At 40.9% G+C, this 27,308-nt stretch overlaps 2 protein-coding genes across 2 annotated transcripts in view; both read right to left on the bottom strand.

Moving 5' to 3' along the window:
- The window catches only part of LOC115010926 (caskin-1), a 31,831-nt gene extending 15,979 nt beyond the window's left edge, over nt 1–15,852 (bottom strand). Inside the window, 9 exon segments of the mRNA XM_029435840.1 lie at nt 626–720; nt 1,336–1,444; nt 1,797–1,905; nt 2,154–2,275; nt 2,535–2,630; nt 2,863–3,008; nt 6,277–6,374; nt 8,314–8,365; nt 15,049–15,852. Of these exon segments, the coding sequence (XP_029291700.1) occupies nt 626–720; nt 1,336–1,444; nt 1,797–1,905; nt 2,154–2,275; nt 2,535–2,630; nt 2,863–3,008; nt 6,277–6,374; nt 8,314–8,365; nt 15,049–15,142 (921 nt within the window). The 5' untranslated portion in view covers nt 15,143–15,852.
- Nucleotides 15,853–17,526: 1,674 nt separating this feature from the next.
- On the bottom strand, nt 17,527–24,908 carry LOC115010566 (suppressor of cytokine signaling 1-like). Its single transcript, XM_029435241.1, has 4 exons — nt 24,716–24,908; nt 20,526–20,971; nt 20,052–20,239; nt 17,527–19,260 (listed from the first exon to the last, which is right to left on the bottom strand). The coding sequence occupies exons 2-4, from the start codon at nt 20,784–20,786 to the stop codon at nt 18,936–18,938; spliced, it is 774 nt and encodes a 257-aa protein (XP_029291101.1). The 5' UTR covers nt 20,787–20,971; nt 24,716–24,908; the 3' UTR covers nt 17,527–18,935.
- Between the last annotated feature and the right edge of the window lie 2,400 nt (nt 24,909–27,308).

The raw sequence follows: 27,308 nt of genomic DNA, 5'->3' as shown, positions 1-27,308 counted from the left end.
CATATAATCCATAAATCTAAACTCACTGTTTATCCAGTATCTTAAACTTGGAATTTCTTTGTTATTCTAAATACTCAGATTCAAACTTTTGCACTGACCAATCAAACATGTTGGTAAAAGTTCTGCATGTGCAGTATTGCATAACTGGGAGTAGAATATTTGTGTCACAGTTTGAGCATGAAGTTTTTTAGACAGCTAAGCAAAGGGCATCCATACAACTGTATTATTAACAGCTTAGTTTAATGCTTGGAGAAGCCAACAAGAGTAAGCTAGATTTTAATTAAAAAACTATCCAACCGAAAAATAGGGTAATGGTATTGGTATTGGTAGAGACCCGTGTTCTTGGTGTCGGACATGAAAGAGAAACTAAAACTTTAACAACTAAACATCTTAGTACTGTCGAAATAGCTTGCTATGAAACACCTGTAGCACCATAGAACTGTAGACACAGCACTGTAGAAAGTTACACAAAAGCTATTAGGCTACCAGTGTTAAAAACTATGTTGATTCATATGTCTATGAAGACTATGACTACATTACATCATTTCTGCATTGATAGACATGCAGCACTTCGAGAACAAGAGAACGATTATTGTATTCTGGGACGATTATCAGATCTATGTACCGTGATAATGTCTCCAGCTTTGATGTTGAGGCTGGTAAGGTCGTAGTTGTTGCAGTAATCCTTCAGGGCACGCACCTGCATCGCAGCCGAGGCATCTACAGCACAGGAGTAAAGAGTAAAGAGTAAAGCGTGAGCATTGGAGTTTAGTGGAGTCAAGTAGAGGACAAGAGCATCAGCAGAGTGTCAGATAGTTGGAAAAAATAGAGCAGAAAGTCGGAGCAGAAGACAATGGAGAGGCAGGCAGTCAGGGTCGGGTGCATGCACTGTTTGCTTCTCTGCTGCTGGTGAATGTATGAATACATACAATTACTTCAGAAAAGCCACAACATTTACCATTACTGTATTTTAGTACATTTCTGGGCGTCACCCTCTATAAAAACGTAGCGACCAGGTTCCAGATCGTAAGAACGCATCCAAGAGGAAGCTACGAAAATGGTGGCCACAAGGCCCAAAAATGTAAATATAGCGTGGCGAAACGCTGAGCGGACAAAGCTTCCAGAACAAGAGGGAATCTGAAGTTGGCTTTCAAACGCTGGCGATCTCCGTAAGCATCTATCTAAGGCCTCTATGAAACTCAGAATGTAAATCAAGGCCCGTGGCTCCCCTCATAGATCATAGTGAAATGAACACTTTTATTTTAAAGTATCTGTATGTTGGTGATTCTGGCCCGAGGATTACTCTGTATTGGATCGTGAGACGGTGGTACTCACCTCTCAGTAGTTGTTTGATCTCTCGACTGGCCTGCGTGGTGGTGAATTGGTTAACAATGTCCAGGGCAGTTTGACTCAGAGTGTTTCTCACTCCTGCACTGATGCCACTCTGGATGGAAGTGGAGAAGAAAATTAATAAAGCTGCTATGTGAAATTCAGAACAGAGATATACTGTGCATTCTGGCTGTACATGCCTGCTGCTAACCTTTGTGTGCCCCAACATCAAAAAGGTGACAAAAGGGTTAAAAAAAAACAAACAGCTAATTTAATTATTGCGTGACAGGTAGGATGCTAGCCTTTATGTTGCAAGCTAACATTTCCCACAGGCACACTCATCACACAGCTCAGTGGGATGAGTGCCAAGTGCTGAGGTGTAAAACTTGCTCAGCAGAAGAGAGGGAGGCAGCTTTAGCAACAATTGCTTTTGTAAACACATTAAAGAGACAGACAGATGGACTTACATCCAGCAGCAGTCGCACTACCTCTGTCTTCCCACAGAGGGCTGCCTGATGTAGCGCTGTGCCAGACTCGGACTGTCTGTTAATGTCTATACCAGCCTGAATCAGCAACCTGCAGCACAACATACAAATATTAAGCTTTGGAAACAACAGCAGTAAAGTAGAAACAATATATATACAAATACACATTTTAGAATAAAAATCCATCTATATAAATGCAAGACAATAAAAGCATTTTAACTTTAACTATGCAGAACTATATGTGCTTTGGATCGTAACAGACTTTTGGAGTTAAGGCTAGATCAGATGAATACTTATGAAGACAGACACACTGAGACTGAAAGGACAAGTTTCTCAGACCGTATGACATCGATGTGTCCGTTCTTGGCAGCGAGATGTAGAGGTGATACTCCATTGGGGTCGGTGGGTTTTGGTTCCAGCATGGCTGCACACATGTTACTGCTGAGCAAGAGCTGGACCACCTACAATACACAAAAGACACACATTACTTATATATATCCATATAATATAATATGGAGTCATTTCTATTAACAGTTCCCAAAGTCTGCAGTGAACTAACTACTGGTTGTGTTTTCTGTATGTAGCATGTTTCTATATCTGTATTTTATGTTGTTTCTTTATTTGTGTTGTGTTAAATTACAGTGCAATAAGCTCACAGAGCCGCCATAAGTGAGGCTTTCCTGGTCAAATTAATACTTAATCTTTTGGTTTCCTACTCACTCCGACACGTCCAAATTCACAGGCGAGGTCCAAAGGTGTTTTCCCAGCTGAGTCTGAGATACACGGGTTGGACTGGTGTTGTAGTAACATCTCCGACTGGAACACACACACACACACACACACACACACACACACACACACACACACACACACACACACACACACACACACACACACAAATCTTACTGGCACTTCTGAAATTCGTAGCTTGCAACAACCACAAATCATGCATGCATCATCAAGCACACATAACAGACAACACCTCACAAAAACACACACTCACACACATGGCCACTATACACATCAAAACACACACAAACACAGTTACCCCATCATAGTGTCCGTGCTGAGATGATAGGTGGAGAGGGATCTGTCCTTCATCTGACTGTCCGTTGACTGACGAGCCTGCCTTCAGCAGCATTTTCATTGGTTCAGTCTTCCCCTGCCATGCAGCATAATGCAGAGGACGCATCCCTACACAAAACACACACACAGACAAACACATACAGAAACACACACAAAGATGACGGAACAGACATAAAAGACCGCACAAGGACATGTATACGTGTACATACATACATACATACATACAAGAAAACGAGAATATAAAGATACATGAATGCATGCAAACACACACACACACACACACACACACACACACTCTTTTATTGTTAGAATTATACAAAGACCAGTTTGTTGGATGCCATCCAGCAGGTGAAAATACCTTTTACCGTAGAATAACTCAACTCAATTAAACTCGTTAATTTACACCATATATTGAAAATATAGACAAGATAAATATAGAAATAATTATATGCATTAGAGCTAAAACAAGTAGTCGAAAATTAATCAGCAACTATACTGGTCATCGATTAATTGTTAAAGTTTCTTAAGTAAGAATGAACTGGTTCCAGCTTCTCAAATGTGAAATATTTCAGTTTTTTCAGTCTTCTATGTTAGTAAACTTAATATATTTGGTGTTTTGGACAAAACAACATTTTTGAATGGCACCATGGGCTCTGGGAACTTCTGATGGACATTTATTTTGCTATTTTCTGATAATCTGTTGACCAAATGATGGATGGACTAATCAAGAAAACAATCAGTAGATTAATTAATCATGAAAACAATTGTTAGTTTCAGCCCTACTGTGAATGCAATGTTTTCAAACATTTCTGTAATATCTGCTTCACAGGCACAGTGTCTCAGTGCCCCTCCTCGTCAATCTGATTGTGGTTGACATGCTTGTGACCTTTGTGACCGTAGGAGAATTGTTTGTGCAAGCATCATACTCCTGGGACGTTGCAGACAAACTGCTTTCAGACAATAGGGCAAAATTGGAAATTCCCTATAAGTGGCTGAACAAGACCCCAGAGAAGCTTGCAGGAATCTGGACATTGCAGCACATGCAGGAAATGCAAATTGATGCAAAGTTCAGCTGAGCACAGCACAGAAATGGAGTCATTACCAGTGCCTCTAACCAGAAGACATTGAACAGCACTTTGTAGCAGTGGCTGCAAGGAGCAGTGAGCATGATTCTCATGGCAGTAACCCAAGACCCCCATTCTTAATACCAGCGATGAGCCACATCGTCAAGCTGAATAAAGAGGCCCTCCAGGCCTGGCTGGCATGAGGCTGATCCTGACTCAGAAGAGAGGTGCTGGCAGGATGAAGAGACACAGCAGCTGTAGGAGTAACAGAAGCTAAAGCCTGATTATATGGAGGGATGTGATGGAAAATGAGTCTCAGGCAGCCTCAAAGAGCGTCTAGTGTTCAAAGTGAAGAGTGGACTACACTCAGACTGTGGCGGGAAAGAGGGACGCTGGACTTGACTTGTTTGAAGATGAGGGGAGAACTTAGGAATTTAAGATAACTTATTTATCCAGAAAACTCATTGGTATTCCTTCCCCCAACCAATCCAAATGTGTCACCTCATCCCTGACCCGCAAAGCACTCACAATTACACATGACCCAGATCATCCACTCTACCAGCACTTTACTCCTCTTCCTTCTGGACGCAGGTATAGACCGCCTATGTGTGGAAAGGCCCGTTTTAGCAAGAGCTTTGTCCCAACAGCCATACGAGCTTTAAGTAACCTCCTCTTAACAGGGTTCCTTCAGCTTAAGGCAAATTAGATTTAAGACTTTGAGTTTTTTAATGCCACATGGGATGAAATCGAAGACCAATTTTATACTAATACTTCCACTAATACTAATAACCTGCGGCTACAGTCTCCACTTTGGCTGTGGCGGTCAATGTGTGGAGCAGAAGAGTGGGCTTACTTATTTTTGCACTACTAACGATAATAAGCGTCTCACAGAATTGTGATAATCAGAACCAAATCAGTTTTTCTGACTTTTAGAAATACCCTCACGAGTATCCTGGAAGAATTCCTGAATACATAACATAGTTGTTGTGCCTCCTTTTCTGTTTATGGTTTCTTTTTGAACAGGATATCAAGCCCAGAGGCCCGGACATGCAGGATGTCCAGGTCTGTAACCTTAAGTTGGCACCTTTGCACAAGAACATTTTGAAGATGGATGTGACGTGGTCCGAATCAGGATCAGAACCTCCAAGTCCGAGGAATCAGTTCTTCTTGTCTCATCTGGGTGAGGGATGAATCTCAAACCTGCATTAACAGATTTCTTTAGGGCAGTGAAAACAAGCCTCGACAGAACATTGACATAATCAACTTGAGTTAATTTGGAGTCGTGTTCCTGACCACATGTTTCACTCTCCTTTTAGCTCTGTTTTGGTCTCCACCAACTCCTGAGGGAAATGTCTGGCTGAAGTCAAGCTTTCCAGTCCTTGCCATTGGGGATGCCACGGTGAAGAATTGTGTAACACCATTCACATTTCACACAGAAATGTATTTGTCAATGATGCTCAATGTCTGCAGAGCACTATTGCCAAATAGGTGCTTTTGCCAAATCCTCCGCCATCGTCTTGTTGGCTCTCATCACGTGATAAGTGAAATCTGACTCCTGCTCCTTTGCGCTGCTGCACAGAGCAGACACATTCAGTTTATAATTAAAGCCTCCGTCGTCTGACTAAGTATTGATAACATGCTTGGTGATTTAATTTTTCTTTTATTTGATGAACGTGGGCACTGATATTCAAACAAGAACAAAATGGGTTTTATTTCTCTTATAAAGAAGCAAAACGACGGTAACACCGTGTTACACTGTAACACCGACTCCCGCTGCAAACCTCCTCAACATGAGCTTGGTAAGCACCAGAGGAATGATTTAATGTTTCCCTAACCACCTCCACGGAGACAGTTGAGGACCACCTGGTAAGGATGTCTGCCATGGACATGACTGAGCTGACTGGGAATGTGTAGATAGTACGTCCACAGCCTGGGGGGATTATATCTCCCATCTGCCCTGAGATTTCTTCTCTTTCTCCTGGAATCTGCCAGTATGAGATGGAGAAATGTGCTGCTCTGCTTCCACTTGATTCTCAGTCCTGCAGCCATGAAGCTCTTCCATTGTTTATTGTTTGCTTTGCACACAAATCTGTCACCGCTCATAAATACCGAATAATACTCAGACAGCATTTTATTGCATTTCAAACACGCTCACCTTTTCTTACACAAGAGAATATTATCGGACACGCAGGAGAAGCCAGAAATATGTGTTTGTCTTCCTGTTTTTCTGAGATGGTTTTCCGCCTGTTTCATGGCAACACAGTGACTTGTAAGGACACTTGTATTCTGTGTAAATCTGTGTGTATTTTTACCTTTATGGTCTTTAATATCCACTGCTGCCTGGGCCTCCAACAGCAGAGAGATCAGCTCCTTGTTACCACTCAGAGCAGCATGGTGCAGCGATGCCAACCTTCACACAGACACAGATTACGGTTAAAAATACACATATTCACATACGTAGTGTGAAACCAAAGCATAACTTTGCTGAAATAATCTTAAGCGTAGAGCAGCTCCGCCCCTCAGCTCTGTGTGAGCGACGGGAGGGGGCAAATGACCTACTTCCATTAATAAGCAATCTCTCTACCCCGGAGCCAAGCGTGCACACAGCACGTCTGTGTGTAAGTGTCTAATGGATCCCTAGTGGATATAAGGGCCGGGCCCTGGAGTCAAATCATCGAATCATCAGTCATTACACAAGGAGTTGTGTCCAATTATCTGATTCCAATCAACATAATAAAAAGAGTTTTGTTATCGGATGGAGCACAATCACAAACCAAGCATGTGCACAAAAAACATCTTAACCACTCATGAGACTAAATATAGCCACAATCCATACATTCAGAGTTGATAAGGGAACATTTCTGAGCAAATTAAGAGCTGAGAAATGTTGGCTTTCCTTCAAGGTTATTACAGTCTTCAGCTGGCATCATGTTTCAATGGTGGATTTAAACTGAGGGTAAAGTGTGAAATGATGTGGTTGCTAGTATATTGATCTCAGAAAGAGATTATGTCCTTTTTGCTTGCCCCTGTCGGTTGGATGATCAAACCGTGTGTCAGCTACAGAATTAAGGACACATGTACATCATTTTATCAAGGTAAAAAGTTAAACCACTGAAGGTCAGCACAAACAAGATCTTCAGGGGCGGATCTTCGAGTTACTCTGTGTTGGTGAAGCTACTTTGAAAGCAAAACAATTATAGAAATTGTCATGTCATGTAAAATTATAACAGACTATAATATGAACAAGCACACATTTGCAAAAGCTGCGACCACATGTGCGCATGCATCCACACCTTCATCCACAAACGCTTAACCTGCATGCCAAACATCAGACTCCTGGTGCAGAAACTGTGGCCGCCAAAGGGTGGAGACATTTTTTTGGACCGACCAACTAACCGAGCGAGCTGTAGAGCTGCTGGTCGCAGATAAAAAGTCAACATGCCAGCAAAAAACGCCACTCAACTCAGGCCATACATAAAACCAAAATATAAAATAAAAAATGACTTAACTACTTGAATCACGATGTAAATATGAACTACCAGCAAGCTACTTCCAGATGTAGTTAAATTACAAGTTTAATTACATGTAGTTTAGTACTCCCCAACACTGATTACTCTTTAAATTGATATGGTGAACTGGGAAATGTAATTCACTCTCTTTTATCTCTGTTTTTAGTGTGTTTTTAGCTGCTAAATGCTCCACTATTTTCACCAGCTAGTTTCTAACTATCTGTCTCTCGTCTGGTGCTGAGCAGGTGGTGTACAGAAGGCTTTTTATAAAGCGATGCTATGAGAGCAGTGAGAGTGAACCAAAACAGTAAAGTTGTAGCCGGAGAGATAAAAAATGATCTGAAACTCCCTATAAAGCTACGGGAAGCTGCATATTTGGGTGGTAATTGTCTGTAGGTTCATCAATACGAGTGACCCCTTTCACATTGTCATTTAGTCCACATTGTATAAAAGAATATTGATTATAGGCACATTTTGTAATCCCTTAGGGGGCTCTGACCTCCAAGTTATTGCCCTTAATACTGTGTTGTGTTTGCAACAGTTTGGTCACAACCTATTTATATTATGTACTGTTGAATATTTCAATTATTAACATAATCAAACATCTAAATTGGGGAAAATCCAATGTGATATCAATTCAGGGATTCAACTCTGTAGCTACAATACAATGTGATGAATAACACTCTTATGTAAAGGCATGATATGGTGACAAGAAGAAAGAAAAGGAACAAAACAATGAAGGGAAAATAGGGTCGGGGAAACCAGAAGAGAAGGGTCATGAACCTTTAATGTGGAACAATAGCACGAAGAACATGAATTATAAGAGCTGTAGTCCCTCACCCATCTGCATCCTGGATGTTGACGTTCACTCGCTTCGCAGCTCCGAGGAGTTCTGAGAATGAGAGAGCAAAGAAGTGCAATAAAAAACTACATTTTAATCTATTCAGATGTCAGTGATTACCGTATTCTCTCTCCTTGTACGTATTCTAATAATTTATTCCCTGCAGGTAGATTTGACAGCTACACTCTTGTACCTGTGAGCGCTCTGAAACAACAGTTTCTTCACTGCAACAGCAACAGCGGAGGTCAAGGAGAAGTGGCAAAGAGAAGTCACTCTGGGAAACTCATCTACAAAAGCTCAATCTGTACTTTTCTTTAGGAATTCAATTTGAGGAATATTCTCAAAATGTCTGTTCGTCTGAGTTGCATGAAAAATCTGCAATTTTCAATTGCTAATAATTCTAATCTTGTTTTTCCCAAACGTTACTGATGCAAACAAACGTATTTCACCCAGAAACATGAATAACTTTGATTTACTTTCTGTTTGGTTTGAATCCTTTTATTAATAGACTTTTCAATTCAAGATAGAGCACAGACTTTACGTTTTAGGGCTAATTAATTTACATGTAATCAAATGCATTATCATTTTACACCAGATGCATGTATCTTTGTTAAATGATGCATTTCAGTAGAGCATGGTTTATTTTGCCCTGCAGCTAAAATACATTTATGGGAACACTTCAACCTTTTGTTACCACGCTCATGTCTGTATGGTAAGTTTGTTTGGGTTTATATATGTCTGTGCTTGTGAATATTTGAATGTGCACACATATGGATGTTATAACCTTGATCTTTGACTGGAGCATCAGAAGGATAGAGACACCAGCAGACAGCAGGAAGTAGCACGCAGACGCAAACACTCCAACACACAACACACTCCGACAAGGACACAGAAAGAGCGGCTTGTTTGTCTCTGTGCCTTTACTTTTTTTTTTTTTTTTTCAAACCCTCATAATCCACGGGCAGTAATCTGTAGCTGTTCTGTAATCTGGGGAAAAGCTTCTCCTTCTCTCTGCAACTCTATCTGCAATTCATCCCTTCATCCTGCTCTCACACTCTAATTTTCGCTGTAATTTGCTAAAGAGCGCGTGCTGATTGGTAGTTCTGCTGCTTCTGTTTACACTCTGCAGCTGACATCATTCTCTTGCATGTGTGTGTGTGTGTGTAGGTTTCCCCCTATCTATCTTGGATTAAAAACACGAATCAGCCCTCCCTCTCCCAGCAGATGAATCAATGAGTGCAGATATTTGTGTCACCCCCCCCCCCGACTACAAAGTAATGGTAGGGACACGACATCCAACACCCACAATCATCTACTATGTTCTTCTCAATAGATTATGCGTCTTTTATTGCGTCTGGATCATGGCATTACTCAATAACGCCCTCCCTCTGACCCAAAACCAAGATGTATATTTAATCAAATACGCAGCTGACTAAGACGGGGTATCACTCTGCCCTCAAATATTTCATCCTTTCTTTTGTTTAGATCGCTGATCTTGAAACTCACCCTTTTTAAATTCATAAACTTTTGTGTAATCGTGTCAGTTACTTAAATTACCTTACATTTCAGATTAATGTATTCTCCTCCTTTAAAACTAATTGTTTGTTAAAGATCATTACCATAATGTTTGTCTGATGGTGTCCTTGGACAAGGGTTTATTTTCTTCTTTTTTTTATGATAATTTTAGGCATAACACAGCAACTGAGCCCCGGTTACCATAGTAACCCCTCAAAGTGCCATTCTCACCCACTGTCAATCGCTTGGCAGGGATTACTATGATATTATGTTTGCAACCTCTCCCTCAAATTGTAGCTATTCAAGAGTTTATTTGACATTAAATTCATGTTTTAATTTGGAATCCTTCAATCTCAATACAGAGTACCAACAAGCTGCTGGTGAAGCAACCGTCAGCGATGCAGTCGTGTATTCCCGAACCTCCGGAGAGGTGAAGCGGAGGCTTTCTCAAGGGTTCTCATTACCACAAATGTTCTGATGTCCGGTTTTCACCCCCTCTGACTTCCACCTGTCATCATGCATTTGGAGCTTCAGAGTAATATGTAGCCTAAAACAAATGCCATCGCTGACATGTCTGTTCTCTCTCTGTTCTCTCTCTGTTTCCAGACGATCACACACATATGTTAACGTGACTCTGGGTCACAATGTGCGTCAGTGCAGGAACTATATCACGTTTTCATCGAAAGTTCAAAATGACGAGGCGGTTTTATGAGGGTGCTGCAGAAAAGCAATATATGTTGTCCTATAACATGATTATACCACTATTATTAGATAGTGGTTTGTAATATTATGTGTTCAGGAAATGGAGTATTTAATTTAAACAGTCACACTGTAACTTTTCCTTTTTTAATTTCAAAGCTTTTGAAATAGAGTTTCAAAGGTTGAAGATTTATTACGCATCACTTTACACAGACTTTAACTTTATCTGTACTGCCACTACAAGAACCGACGTAATTGCAGAAAGTATTCTGCACTTTTTCTGCACATACCAGAAAGAACACACTTTTAGGAAAGTCCGTTGTAACTGTGGAGTCCTTTTAAACGCATAACAGATTTACATAGCAGCAACTATTCAACAATAGCCAGAGAAATAAATGGTTACATTTTGATTTCCTATATAATAGCAGGACTTTGTTAGACTCTGGCCTTTTTTTAAAAAAGATTTTAAAAGTCATTAATTTGTTTCTCAAAGGATCAAAATCAATATATGCAACAGAGAAAAAGAGAAGGACACTGCACCCTTCACAGCTTTCTCCTACATTTCTATCCATGTGGCTACTTTTTAAAGAAGGAAACTTAAAGGTGCATTGTTGTTGTTGTTGTTGTTGTTGTTGTTGTTGTTGTTGTTGTTGTTGATTATTTTCCATCATTTTGTCAATAAAATGTCACAGAAATTGTGATTGATGCTGATTACAATTTCTCAGAACCCAAGTTGACGTATTAATACCAACACAAAACCAACATTTTAGACAAAACAGCAACTATTCACATTTGAGAAGCTGGAACCGCAGCATTTCTTTTGGGGTTATTTTCCTTGAAAAGTGATTAAAAGTGATTTATTCATTTTGAAAATAGTAAGTACTATTAATACCGTTGGGGATTATTATGGCTGATAGTGCCGACGAGTCACTGATAACTTCACTGACATTTCAAGCTTTTACTTTATTTGGGACCGCCCCTCGGTGCTTTTTAAAGTTCATCATTTGAGGAGGTCACCAATACTTTATGTGTTGTTCTCAAGGATTATCTTTTACCTTAAGATTAAGATTTCACAGTACTGAAGAGTTTAGATATAGGGTTTAGATACATATGGGAGACCGTACTACTTTATGAACCACTACTTGCTGTGCCAAAGAATGGCCGGTGTTCATGCACTTCCTTGATTGTCGATAGAGGTAGATACATTGTATAAATTACTTTGTGCCCATTTCAGTCCCTTGCTAGAACCTAAAAGAGATACAATTATGATAAGGATGTTCTCATATCTCCAAGATTAAGAGCTTTATTGCAACTGAGGCAAAGATAAGGAAAGCATTGCCAATTGGTTTACAAATATGCCTTACTTTGTGTAAGCAGGAACTGGCTTTTAACATCATCTATTTAAAAGTGTAGCAGAAACTCAACATCTTTCTGTCCCAACTGATTCATTAAAACAAAAAACATCTTTGAGCCAAAACACTGCCGGAGAATGTCTTTGGAAAAGTGAGTCCAATGGTTTCAGAAAGTCTATCAGCTTGAAAGTCTGTTGAAATTCTATAATTTTCTTTTTGCCAACAAATCCCACACAAACATTAAAACCAACAATGACTTGATGCTTCTAACAAGTACTGTCTGGGGTAGGCGCCCCATGTACTAGTCCTAATGTACTGAATCAGAACCGCTGCCCTTTGCTGCATGTCGCCCACATTTTAGGAAAATACTGCATTTTGTAGTTTTGCGGGGGTTATGTGTCGGACTATTTTATTGGCAGAAAATGCTTAAACATTGGAAACTGTTTGGAAGAGGGCAGGCACTTTTAAAAAGAACTTGGCAGGTGATTGTTTGTCATCTGCCAAATCAATCAAAGTCTTGCCGAAGCCAGTCGGGAGCAGACAAAAAATATTTTCGCTGTAAAGTTGCTGGTAGGCACATTTTGATACCCGCAGACAAAGCTAGCTGTTTCCCCCGCTTTCCAGTATTTATGCTAAGGCAAGCTAACCCGCTGTTAGCTCAAGCTACATGTTTACCGTACAGACATGAGAGTGGTATCAATGTTCTCATCGAATAAGCATTGTTTAAAAAATGTCAAACTATTTCTTTAATTAGTTGAAGAAGAAGCTTTACTGTGAGGGAGTTACCAAGAAGACTGTGACGTGGCTCAGTCCTGTCAGTACTTCATCAAACTGTGATGTTTTGACAGAGCAAACCCCTCCCTCTCACCTGCTGCTCTGAACTTCATTAGCATACTGGTAATAATAAGCATGCTGTCAGGCACATGACTAACAACTGATGTGTAGAGTGTGTCTCTGTGCCTGTAACTTTGTGTGTTAGAGGTGTTTGTGTGTGTAATTCTCCAGCAGAGAAACCCGGCTTCCTGTTTAATTATTCAAACATAAACCTGGATTCACACAGTGTCTCTCTCTCATCTCACACACACACACACACAACCACACACAACCACACACAACCACACACACACACACACACACACACACACACACACACACACACACACACACACACACAAACACAAACACACACCTCCCATAACTCAACCTTTAACCTCCCTCCATCACTTCCTGTCTCTTTGCATCCCTGCATTCATATAACGCTGTTTCCCTCCTTCTGTTTTGCAGTCTCACTCTTTTTCTCTCCCATTCTAGCCCTCCTCCTCACCCCTCATCTCCATCACCCTCCACCCACCTCCCCCTTTCTCTTTGTCAGTGTGCAGTGGACTGAGCACTCAGAGCTGATCTGTTCTGGCATTTGAGGAGAAGCATTTTTCTTTTCCATGGCACTGCTGGAATGTCCAGAGACAAATACACGAGAGGAGAGAAGAGAAGAGGACAGAAGGGAGGAGGAGAGGAGGGAGGAAAGAGGACAGAGAAGACACAGATAGAGGAGAGGCAGATAGAGGAGAGGAGAGGAGAAGGGAGGTGACAAGGATAGAGGAGATGAGAGGAGACAAGGATAGACAAGAGGAGAGGAGAGGAGAGGAGAAGGAGAAGGGAGGTGACAAGGATAGAGGAGAGGAGACAAGGATAGACGAGAAGACAGGAGAGGAGAGGAGAGGAGAGGAGAGGAGAGGAGAGGAGAGGAGAGGAGAGGAGAGGAGAGAGGAGAGAGGAGGAGAGGAGAGGGGAGGAGAGGAGAGGAGAGGAGAAGGGAGGTGACAAGGATATAGGAGAGGAGAGGAGACAGGGCTAGACGAGAGGACAGGAGAGGAGACAAGGTTAGAGGAGAGGAGAGGCGACAAGGATAGAGGAGAGGAGACAAGGATAGAGGAGAAGAGATGACACAAGGATAGAGGAGAAGAGAGGAGACAATGATATAGCAGAGGAGAGGAGAGGAGACAAGGACAGAGAAGAGAGGGGTGGAGAGGAGAGGAGAGGAAACAAGGATAGAGGAGAATAGAGCAGACAAGGATATAGGAGAGGAGAGGGGAGGAGAGGAAACAAGAGGAGAGGAGACAAGGACAGAGGAGAAGAGAGGGGCGTAGAGAAGAGGAGAGGATGAGATATGGAAGAGGAGAGAGAAGGAAATAAGCAGAGAGTAAAACAGTGGGGGGGGGAGCAGGAGACAAGATGGAATTAGGAGGAAATGAGGGGAGTAGTACGGAGGAGACAAACTCAGAGTTGAGAAGGGCTGGGTGATAAAATGGGAGAGGAGGAGAGCAGTTTCAAGACTGTAATTGAAATCTAATTATCACCTCAAGTCCCAGCTGACTCCATGTCAAACACCCGCACACACACACACACACACACACACACACACACACACACACACACACACACACACACACACACATGTGCAAACACGAGCGCCACATACAGTATGTGCACATGTCTGCACGTGTACACTTACAATCATCACATTATTACCACTAACATCTGGCATCTTCACACACCAATAATCCCCCTGTCCCGAGTGCAGTGTAGGACCTTCGTGTACTTCCACCTCACGCACACAGACACAGACACACACACACACACACACACACACACACACACACACACACACACACACACACACACACATCCTCTCTGCTTGGCGCACATTATTTTGTGCATTCATGCAAAAACACACACACACGCACACACACGCACACACACAAATGGTCAATGGTGGAAAATGGGGTGACAAGTATCCTCCCTAATTTTTCTAATTTCATTCTGATGACACGTCTCACACATGTGCAACGTCATCACTATCACACACTCAACGTCATAGCTCAAACACACACAAATAAATACACCCTTGCAAAACACACACACACACACACACACACACACACACACACACACACACACACACACACACACACACACAGTGCACCATTTAGGCTAAATGTCATCACATTAGATTTAGCCTGCACTGTCCTGACCTGGTAATGACGGGTTAGTTAGGGTGTGCGTGTGTGTGTGTGTGTATGTGTGTGTGTGTGTGTGTGTGTGTGTGTGTGTGTGTGTGTGTGTGTGTGTGTGTGTGTGTGTGTGACAGGAGGATGGAGGGATACTGACTGGCTTTCCCCGGCCGAGGTCTTTGTAGAAGCCGCTGAGCTGTCAGCAAGTCCTCGGTCTTCACGGCCTGGAGCAGCTCCTGGTCCTTCCCCATGTCCCCTCCGTCCCGCCGCCTCGGTCCTCTCGGTCCCGCTCTCTTCCTCTGAGCGACCCTCTCTCCTCCGTTAATCCGCTGCTACATCCTGCCGCCGCTCCGGGCCTCCCGCTGGAGCTGAGGCGCGGAGGGATGGATGCTGCCGGCAGTGGGATGCTCCGATTCGGCCAGGAGTCCAGCGCACGCCCCGCTCTACCTCCTCTCACCGCGCGGTGCTACCGACCCACACCGTCTGCCGATCGACTGACCGGACCTCGCTTTCTGCCAGTTCGTCTCCGGCCACGCAGGAACACACTCGCGACAGATTCCACTGATTCAATCCGCGTGACGATTTCACCGGGTCTACGTGCGTGCCGTGCGTGAAAACGGTGGAGCTCGAGCGCCCTCCTATATGATGGGTCAAATCCGCACCCCTGAAATCTCACGAGCCCTCAATCCGCAGAATAACACGCACAGGTCGCTGATGTTAAACGTGTGACCGCTGTCGCCGCCGCGGTGCTGGACCAGCTCGCGCCAGCTCCAGCGCGCATACACGCACACACACACACATACATACACACACAAACATTCACAGTCACATATGGCATTACATAAACACGAGCTACTTGTGCGCGCGCTACTCCAGTTGTTGTAATCCCAGTCCGCGTGTCTGCGCGCGTGCGTGCGGGCAAGTCAGGAGAGGTCGTTTGACATCGTAATAAAATTGTACTCAGTCGCGTGCAGAGAGAGGTGCACTCAGAGCGCGGGACAGTGGGAGGCAGAGTCCGGGATCGCGCGGACCCATGAGACACTCAGCACTATCACTCAAAGTAGATAGATGGATAAATCTAACAAACACTGCATTTCATTGACTAAATCTCGTATTATTCATTCATATCTTTCACTGAAGCCTCATTTTTATCCTTCCCTTTCTTTTTGTTTAATTTAAATAATTGTATCTTTTCTAAATCAACTTGATATGTGCCTTTTTATATTAGGCTACTTTAATATAATTTCTTAATTAGGCCTACCCTTTATATGTCTAATGTAAAGCACTTTTAATTGCTTTGTTGTTTAAATGTGCTATACAAATAAACTGGCCTCACCTCTATATGTGTCACAGTGGTGATGGTTTCACGTCAACATTGTTTAAGGTTAATGAGGCAGGGATAATTTGAGGACATGAAAAGTGTGTGTGTGTGTATGTCCCTGGTGCAGGGCTAATTTCGACTAAAGGGGCCACTGCCAGTCAGATTTAGGACAGGATGTGGAACAGATGACAGAAGACTGGTACTCAATCAAAACTGTGTGTATGTGCATGCATTAGCCATGTATATTGACACAAATCCTATTTGATTGCAATGACAGATAGTTTTTCAGTTGAGAGGCGGTTTCATAAAAGACCGGATTAACACACTATGTGTGGACCCAGGGCCCAAATGAGCTGTGGGTCCCTGTTTAGCCCCCCCACAAAAACTTAGTTTGGTTACAATTAGATTAAACAGAAATGTATTTAAGAATAATAATTAAAAAATAGGGTTGTATCCCAATGACATACTCAATTCTAATAAAAAAAAATACAGGCCACTAAAGAAGGCTTATGATTTTATGAGTGCTGCAATCAAGCGGCAACCTCCAAGGCAAAACAATGAATCTTATGCTGAAATGCCAAAAACTGCAATTCAGCAAATGGCCACTTGAGGCTGGCTCCAAAAGGAAGCAATCTTTTACCTTTCACAGCAGAAGTAAACATGTTTACAGCCTGGTTAAAAAAACAAAACAGTTTTGGTCTCTATAACTGATCCTAATATTCATGACAACTTCATAGATGTTTAGTTTTTATACAACTCACCCGTTTTAATTATATTCAGGCTTAAAGTTCCACATTGTTAGGGCCGTGGCCACTTTGGGTGACAGATAGGTGCGGTCTCAGGTCATTTTGTTTACTCTTTGGGAAGTTTAATTGGCATGCAGCTGCTTTCTAAAGTCACACTTTGATTGACGTCTAATGGCGCACTTATGGTGTAATTTCCTTAGTACAAAACAATAGTGTGTTGATTTCTTGTGAACTAACTACAAACGCCATATACTATATAGATAAGTGTATTATATTCACTATATACAATTAGGATGTGGTAGGCCTATAAAATTGGGACTTTGAGTTTATAGCAATGCAGGCAGCTCTTTGAGGCTTTACTTAAGGACAGCAGTGCGTTGAGCTAAATGCTAACATAAGCATGTAATCACAGCGACAATATCAACAGGCTGATGTTTAGCAGGTGTAATGTTTACCTTCTTGGTTTAGCATTTTAGCATGTTAACATTTGCTAATTAGCACTAAACACAAAGTAGAGTTGAGTCAGGTGAGAATGTAGGGGTAAAGGAATGTATAGTACGGTAAAAGCATTTTAGCTTTTAGATTAAGGATTTTAATTTATTCAACATGAACCACATTTTGCAAAGTGCCACACTCTTGTAATAAATGTTGTTACACAGTACACACAGTAAGTACACATGCAGAATGATTTCAAAATCTGATGAATAGCCGATCCAAACTTTAAATCTGCATTAATCGATATTGTTAGCCAATATTAAAACAGACTTTTACTTACATTATAATTGAGGCTCATCGACGAGGAAGACCACTAACTCACTAGATGGTAAAACAAAAGTTAGCACAGACAGATATTATTGAGGAGTTAGTGGCGACCATAACTACAGAAGCTAAGAAGCTTTATCTTGGGATCACAAAGTTGATTTCTCATAATGCCAGGTTAATTATTTCAAGAAAACAAAAGATTTTTCTTATGACATCTTCATTCAAATCAGACATGTAATACTGTAATCCTGTTGGTATTGTTGAATATTGTATGAGATGTGCACATTAGCTGGATTACAAGATATGTAGACTACTGGCTCTAATTTTGTGAATAATCCATAATTTATCTCAAGACAACAACCTGTTGCTTCCTCATGAAAAGTAGGTATTTGTCCAGAGAAACCAACTTATTTGGTTATTATGCCAAGATAATGACATAATTAACTCAGCATGACCCAAAAAATACTCTTTTGTCCTGACAAGATAATAACTCACAACCACGAGATAACAGGATTAAAAACATAATTGCAATCATGGTGCCTTATAAATCCTTTTAAAACAGAGTAAACATTAATACCTTGCTAATTCTTCAGCCCTGACATTTTAAGATGGTGATATGCCAGCTTCTTTTTATGTTTTTTTTTACTTCCTAGTGGCCAAACATCAATTAATGCAACTTAAAACAGCAGCAGATATTAAATTTTTTTGGACGTTACAACTGATATGAATTATAGAGACATTGATGCAGCAGTTAAAGGCTGTCCACACCAAAGACGACAACTATAACGACAACGATGTGAGCATCCACACTGATCAACAACAACGTCCTGTAAACAGTGGCTCCAAGTGTTTACTTCGTTCAGGTACAGTCACAGAGAAAAGCCACGGTTGTTGTCGTTCTAGTTGTGGCGTGGACTCCGGCCAAACACTTAAAACAACATATTTATAGTTATGGTGATAGTTATCGTTCTTGGTGTGGACGGCCCTTTACACAGGATATTGTTATTAATAAAAACAACTGATGTACTATGAGTACTTTGTAAAACATAATGATAATGTGTGCAAATAACCCTTGAACAATTTGCAGATTAAATACTCAAGCTGTATTTGTGTTATTTATCAAATAAAGAATGACACAAATACAGAAGATTTGTTTAACTTATAACACAGACAACATTGCATTGAAACAGCAACAGGCACTCTGTCCACACGTGTCTATATACCACAGGGGTACACATGAAGATAGTTTTTAAGTTGAGGGCTGAGTCCAGGTAAGGTGCTTATTTTTCCTTCTCCATATGAGTCCATAAGAGCCCTCCTGCACATCTGCATCAGGCGCTCCGGACGCTGCTTGCGATAGGGCGCTGTCAGTTTACAGTATGAGCTGGTGTAATAAGTGAGCAGAGCGAAGACCGAATCAAAAGTCCTGTGGCTGCCATACAGACCGAAGAGCAGGTTGTTGAGCTGGACACGAACGCTAGTCGGACCTTCGTCGCTTTGGTAACTAAGAGTGAAGAAAACATCCGGCTGGCCGCTGTCTCTGCAACAACACAGCAGCAGACATACAGTCACTTTGTGCACACTTAGTACAGTTTATTTTTTGTGTAATGTTTTTTTACTGGGCAGGTAGAGTAAAATGGCACAGGAGGACAATATATATATATTACATATGCATAATGCCGGGCGATATGGCCAAAGTATTCTATCACGATATATGTCATTTCATATCAACGTATATATCATGATATAGCATGTTTTCTGGAAATTCAATAAATAAATAGTCTATATAAAATAACCACATGGTAAAGTCTATTTTTTTTTATAATCATGTGTGAATTATATATTGGGCTAATTAAAATGAGAATTTACTAATTTTGAGAACTTTAGTGCAAAATCAACGTAACAGTTTTAAGTGAAATTATAGAGAAAAAATAAATGAATTGAGAAAAATATATACGGCAGACTTTTTATATCGTCATATTTCCCAGTATGTCCAATTTTGATCTTTTAAGAATTTCTCTAACTACAAATATTGTATAGGTAGAGAAGGAGAAATAGGTGAACACACAAGTTGATGTTATAATATTGTCATGAATGAAGCTGCAATACATACATAAGATAAAATAACTATTTTACATCATAAACAAGCTACACTGAGTACATCTTTTGAAAGCCATCCTTTATTTAACCAAACAAATCCCATTTAGGTGTGAATCCACTTGTGCAAATGACACCTGTGCAAGAGAACGCCATGAAAAGTCGCAGACAAAAACAACATCCGTTGAACAGTCAATACAACACTAAAACTTTTAAATGAAAGTGATAGATTACCTGATGAGGAAGGTACCGAGTTGTGCCCGTTTGAGTATTTTGTGTGCCTCCTCCATGGTCATTGATCCCCAGTAGTAGCTACTGTGTTGGAGCTGCTGGAAAGTGCGTTTCACTAGTTTGTACTCTTCTCGGCTGCTGAATGGACGGAGGTGTGTGAGCAAGCGCTCACCATCAGCTTCAGTGACTGGCTAAAGCAGAGAATGTATTAGAAATAAAAAATATAAATAAAGTTATTGCCAACCTTGTTGTTTGTCACATACGAGACAGTGAAGCAGAGAACTCTTTGTAGTCAAGCTGCAAAACTTATCTTATCTGTCAGAGAGTATCAGGAACTAGTTTGTGAATAACAATAAAAACGCTGAGGTTTACCTAGATTCATTAAGTTTTTATCAAGGACTGTATTTCTCTCCAACCATCTGGGCACTATTTAAAAATCAAGCAATAAAACACAGTGAACAAACACTGAGTACTAACCTCGCACGAGGTTTCAGGTTCTCCCTTTAAGTTGAATTTTTTCCAGTGCAGGAAATCTGGCTGCATCTCCGTCGGCTCTTGGCTCTCTGGTTGAACTCTCTCTGTGCTCCGGGCTCTTTCTGGTCCTGCATGTTCCTCAGGGGGTTGACTTTGGTTCTGTGTGTCAGCTGCGTGGTTCTGTTTTCTGCTACTGTTTTCTGCTACTGTTCTATCAAGATTGTCTTTGACCATCCTACAAAGGAGAATCCTCCTCTTGACCATCTGTTGCACCAGTTCCTCCTTTTTTCACTGGCAGATCCTCCATCACTGACTTCTTTCTGGTTGTGCATCTGCTGCTCAGTCCTCTTTCAGACTCCATGTTGCTTTAATCAAGATTTAACGACGTCATCACAAACTTTTGAAAGGCTGGATTTGCTCAGCCATCTGTCACTGAAGAATCTGATGAGCTGAAACACAGAAAGGTGAACAATCAAGTCAAAATATTTTATTCCTCTGCACTTCACACAGGGACGTGTGGTCAAATATTAATATTTGTCCACTTTTATTATGCGCCCTGACTTTCCATAGTCCAGTTAATGTATGTAATGTATGTGTGTAACATATTTAGTCTTGCTGATGTGACATAAAACCACAGTGAGAAAACACCAGGTGAGGCAGACAGTACTCTGCCGCACCGAAGAGGGCGCACGTGAGCCCACAGGTTTGTGTTGCTGCTGTTCTTCTAGGCAGGGACGGTAAGCGCCAACAAGCTACTGCTAGCTAGCATCAGAGTCAGGTGCACTGTAGCACCAACAAGCTACTGCTAGCTAACATTAGAGTCAGGTGCACTGTAGCACCAACAAGCTACTGCTAGCTAACATCAGAGTCACATGCACTTTAGCACCAACAAGCTACTGCTAGCTAACATTAGAGTCACGTACACTGTAGCACCAACAAGCTACTGCTAGCTAACATTAGAGTCACGTGCACTGTAGCACCAACAAGCTACTGCTAGCTAACGTCAGAGTCAGGTGCACTGTAGCACCAACAAGCTACTGCTAGCTAACATCAGAGTCACGTGCACTGTAGCACCAACAAGCTACTGCTAGCTAACGTCAGAGTCAGGTGCACTGTAGCACCAACAAGCTACTGCTAGCTAACATCAGAGTCATGTGCACTGTAGCACCAACAAGCTACTGCTAGCTAACGTCAGAGTCAAGTGCACTGTAGCACCAACAAGCTACTGCTAGCTAACATCAGAGTCACGTGCACTGTAGCACCAACAAGCTACTGCTAGCTAACGTCAGAGTCAGGTGCACTGTAGCACCAACAAGCTACTTCTAGCTAACATCAGAGTCATGTGCACTGTAGCACCAACAAGCTACTGCTAGCTAACGTCAGAGTCAAGTGCACTGTAGCACCAACAAGCTACTGCTAGCTAACATCAGAGTCACGTGCACTGTAGCACCAACAAGCTACTGCTAGCTAACGTCAGAGTCAGGTGCACTGTAGCACCAACAAGCTACTGCTAGCTAACGTCAGAGTCAGGTGCACTGTAGCACCGTTTAGTTTAGTTTTTTTCTCCGACTGACGGCCAAAAATTGAAGATTTTACAAGCAAAAGTAAGACCACAATTTTATTGAAAATAGGATCTGACTAAGAGAAAACAATCCAATATTTAAATCAAAAACAAAATTTTGACCTTAAATTTAATATTATTTAGTTTTTTTTGCAAAAAAACAGTCTGTTAAAATTAATCAAAGCATCAGAATAAAAAGGTTTTGAAAAATAACTCAATAATAAATTTTAATCAGTTTTTTAAATGTAGAACACATGGAGGGTGAAAAGCAAATACCTCTCTGAGCCGCTATAACTTTCTTTTTTGGCCAAATATGTACCTTACCTGTGTGAGTATAAAGAATGCTGATGTGAGATATGAAAAATAACCAGTAGTCAATCTTTATGCTGCCAAGAAAATGGTGAATAAGCTACTCAGTTGGGTTCATATATTTGTAAATCTGACTGTGCCTCCCCAGCCATGAACCTCACAGCACGTCACTGACCTCACTTTATCTTAAACATATTTTTGTTGGTCACTTGGGGACGACAGAAACCAGAAGTGAAAGCAACATTGACATATCATATTTTAAAGCTGGTGTACGAGACTTTTACATATAAATAAACGTCCCTTACATTACAAGTCCTTGCCAAAGCAGGTCACACAATTCTGAGTAAGCCTATCTGGGAAAGCTCTCTGTATTTAGCAGTAAACCGGAGTTGTGGTGTCTGTGGTGACTTTCTCGCGCTGGCACTCATATGCTATGTTTGCAGGTGAACTTGTTGCATCTTCCGATCTCCCAGGAGCGCTCTCTTCAAGTCTTTTCACTTTAATCCTTCTTCTGAGCGCTAAGTTTCTTTTTTGTATCCACTCCAGATAGCTCCTTCCCATACTGTAACTACTCTCACTGTCAGAGTGTGGAGACAGAAGTCCCGCACACAAGCTTTAAGATGATATGACAAACTTGTTAGGAAAACAGCTGCTTATTTACACATCCAGCAGTTATAGAGCAACACCTGAAAACTCTATTTCAGCTCTGTTGTTGGTCTCCACCAACTCCTGAGGGAAATATCTGGCTCTTTAGCTGCTAAATGCTGCACTATGTTCACCAGATATTTGCTCACTGTGTCTGTCTGCTATCTGGTGCTGAGAAATGAGTGTACAGTGCATTTTAAAACTATTTCACTAAATACAGCTGTCTGCTGCAACCGAAAACGATACTATAAAAGTGGTGACAGTGAACCAAAACATAAAGTTGTAAAAAATGATCTGAAACCCACTAAAAATCTCAGTAAAGCCGAGAGGAGCTGCAGTTTCAGGTGATAATTCTCTGTAGGTTCATCACTAAGAGAGACCTCTTTAACATTAGATACATTGTTATTATAAAATAATCAGAGGCCCTAACTTCACTGCATGCTATTGCAAAAACATGCATTCCAGTCTCTGTGTGCCCGTTGCAGAATCAGGTCATGTGACTGACAACAAACCACAAGTAATCAATCACTGGGAAGGGCGGATGTAACAAAGTTAATGAAAAATGCTTTCACTTTCTCAGTCAAGCAAGGATTGTGGATTTCCTGCGTCGCTCTATAAATTAATTTGTGTAAAAACATTCCAACATGCTAGTATGCACACGCTGTAGTTTTCACAAATAGTAATTAATTAATTAATTGCTTTCCAAATGAACTGCACAAAGGGCCATGAAATAAACAATAAAAGCAGTGCTTAAAATGCAAAAACATGAGTGCAAAAACATATCAACAACTAGGTCTTAATAATAATTAGACTTTCTAATTAGTATTAGGATATAAGTATATGTTGTTGTCTCTTTTTCTGTTATAATGCACTTGTAACATTTTGCTTATATGTATGAAAGAAACTGTTGTTTAGAGAAGTGCTGTACAAATAAAGTGTAATATTCAATATATTATTACTTTGATTACAGGGCTTTACAAGAAGATAGACTGCTCCAATAATGAAGAGTACAAGTAAATCTGGCTGCTTCTCCAAACACTTTGAAGAGGAAGGCTGCGTCAAACTGTGATCAGTTTACAGTAAGTTGTGTAACTCAGGGTTAGCTCACACTATTACACAGTGCAGCATGTCAGTATAAAATACACATTTCTATTGTTATAGTTCTGTACTCCATCACACTAGATTTGAAATAAAATACAGCCTCAGTTTTTAAAGTAGAGCACAGCTATGAAAGCACTGTTGACCCAAAGTAGATATTATCCCCCTGACATTAAAGCTGACTTCATAGCAATTGTTTTACTTGAGATCTAATGTGCTGAGACAATTTGTTAAAAATAAATATTGATGATAGAGCTGCAAGAATTCAGAACTAATGTACTAATGCATATTTTACTGGGTTTTTTTCCACCATATGAACATTTTAACGAGGTGATGTGACATGCTAATGACACAGGGAGAGGTTGTCATAACGTCCCACACTTCCAAAATGATTAATTTGCTTTTTTATAATTTCCCAATACAAACCCCATTTAAAGATGTATACAGCAAAAGCGTCCCATTCAGATTACTGTGTGTGTGTGTGTGTGTGTGTGTGTGTTTCTGGATTACAGTTTTCTACCAGTTGAGTTTAAATGAATGAAGGTTAAATATGCAGTAATGAAACACAAAGTTTACTTACTTGCAGTAAATGATTGTCTGATCCTCGCCGAGTCCGGAGAGCAGTGAGCTTCAGTCAGCTTCTTATTATCATAAGAAACATTATACTTTCGGTTTTAAGTATATACTGTGCTGAAGGTGGGGCCGTTTATTAAACAGCCTCTTGATATTATGTTGGACTATAACAAGGGACTTGTTGTCACCTGCTCTCATGATGTTGGACTGATCAACACATGCACGCACACGCGCACACAGGTACTGTTGCTTTCGCTTTCTTTTCGAGCCGCGAGTTACTATAAATCACGTGATCTGCGAGCAGCGTGTGTGCGTTTTTGTGTGTATGTGGCCGTGCAAAAATGTCGCTTTTAGCCTTTTCACTTATAATTTGCTTAAAAATATGCACAAATAATTACAAGGTTAAATGCAAAAGGATTTTTCATCAGTAATGAAATAACTATGCAAAACACTTCCCGTCCAAATGACTGTGAAACATTAAATGATGGAAACGTGCTCAATAAATGATCTCTAATGACTTGCAATATAATCTAAATGGTTGTCTCTTTTTTAGTACGGAGGTGAAAACGCTCAGACACGATCTTGGTTGCATTAATACATTATTAAAACTCGACGTTTTTAAAGTTTGCAGATGCTCTTAAACCCAGTGAGACATTGTCTATTATAGGGGTTCCCAAACTTTTCCATGCCAAGACCTAACAAATAGCTTAAGCTTATATACTAAATACTATGGCCGAACAAAAACAAACTTCTGAATATATTTCCTTACTTTTATTAATGCAATAATAATTACATTTTTATTTCAAATCATTAATTATTCCACTAGATTCAATATTTCTGTTTTCCTTTAGAAGCATTTTTTGTTTACAAGTCAACACTAACAACTTCAGACGTTATGACAAAAATATGGGCATGGCAAATAATGAAATACACAAAATAATCATTCTTTATTTAAATGAATGTTTCAAGCATTTTCCCCTCATTCAGCTTCCTTACACTGGGAGGTAATGTTACATTGTTTCCTTCCGTTTGTTCATATCATTAGGGAACATAAACGTCACTGTACGGAGGTTGATGTTTCAGGCCGTGGAGTTGGACTCCTGGTTTTCTTCTTTGTGTTGTTTGTGCATCCAGTAGGCAGCTGCTGTTACAGCAACGATCCCGTAGGTAACCAAGACACACTGTAAGAGAGCGGAGAAGGACATATTTCTCACTGAGGGGACTTGATATGTAAAAACGTAATAAATGTTCATATCGAATGCAGCCTGGGTATGTACATGTGTGTGTGTGTGTGTGTGTGTGTGTGTGTGTGTGTGTGTGTGTGTGTGTGACGTACATTTCTGCGACCCTGCAGAGTGTAGCTATTAAAGTATTTCCTCAAACCAGTCAGTTCCACAGAAGCAGGGGCTTCAATGCCAAACAGCTGCTTCTAAAAACAGACACATACACAGAAACAGACGTTAAGAGGAAGCACTGCAGCCACACTACTTGAATATTTTTTACTAATTTTGTCATGATATTAAAGTTATATCAAAATAAAGTTTTAGGAGATTATAGACAAATGTAGTTTCATAAACAACATTTCATTGCAAGTTAGCTAAATGTACATTTTAAAATATAAATATAGAGAAAGAAAACATTGTAAACCACATGTGAAAATGAAAGAAAAAACATTCACAGCCACAAAACCAAGTGCGACTTCAATGAACCCCGCCTGGGCAGCTGTGTTTCGGGAGGAAGAGCGAGTCGTCTATTTATCACAGGGTTGGCGGTTTGATTGTCAAAAAAAACCTCAAGTCGCTCTCAATTGCTTCTACGCCATCAAAGTGTCAACGTTTGTGTAAATGGGAGAATAACGTGTAAAATTGTAAAGCTCCTTGTCCGTTAAAGGTTCAATGTGTAATTCTGAGCCACCTGCTCCAAAGAAGTAGCCCTACTACTGGGTCCATACAATCTAAACTTCATCAGAACCACAAGTTATTAAAAAAACAACTATAGCATGTTATCCTGTTTATATTTTAATTGTAGTAGTTTGTCATATTTATTGTAATTCATTCATTATATTGTGTATTGTATCCTACAGCTATACAGTTCTCTCTTTAACCTTTAAATTACATTACATTACAGGTCCGGAGCAACTTACAGTGAACTAACTACAGGGACAGTCTCCCTGGAGCAACTCAGGGACCTTGCTCCGGGGTATAACGGTGGCCTTTTTGGAAGGCGTACCACTAGACCACTAGGCCATCACCACCCCGTTTACGTATATCTGTGTGTTTACTGTGACACTGGGGGCTGTACGGTTCGTGTAACGTTACGTTTTGATCATTTGTATGATGACTTGGGTCCAGGCAGCAGAGACGAGGTAACGACTCGTGTTTTTGTTTTTTTGACATATTACTCCCTCCACTCCCGGAGAAGCAGCCTCCCGCAAACGGGGAGGGCGAGGCTAGGGTGCGAGGCGTTTTCTCGTTTCTGCCACTTTGGAATACACTTTTAACAACTATCAAAACGTGCAGGGATCACGGCTGTAATATTGACAAGCCCTGAGTCTCCCCGAGGCAGACTGGAGCTACACTGACTCACTATCGCCCCTAGAG

This window comes from Cottoperca gobio, chromosome 1 (assembly GCF_900634415.1).
Source record: "Cottoperca gobio chromosome 1, fCotGob3.1, whole genome shotgun sequence".
NCBI classification, from domain to species: Eukaryota; Metazoa; Chordata; class Actinopteri; order Perciformes; family Bovichtidae; genus Cottoperca; species Cottoperca gobio.
The sequence above is the reverse complement of the archived record's forward strand: the minus strand, read 5'-3'. Positions and strand labels throughout refer to the sequence as shown.

Excerpts from the sequence above, each read along its gene's own strand:
- LOC115010566 (XM_029435241.1), bottom strand. The coding sequence starts at position 20,786 with ATGGTCAAGAGGAGGATTCTCCTTTGTAGGATGGTCAAAGACAATCTT. Across the intron at positions 20,240-20,525 it reads AACCTGAAACCTCGTGCGAG|CCAGTCACTGAAGCTGATGG; the intron begins GTTAGTACTCAG and ends TCTCTGCTTTAG. Across the intron at positions 19,261-20,051 it reads CTCGGTACCTTCCTCATCAG|AGACAGCGGCCAGCCGGATG; the intron begins GTAATCTATCAC and ends GTGTTGTTGCAG.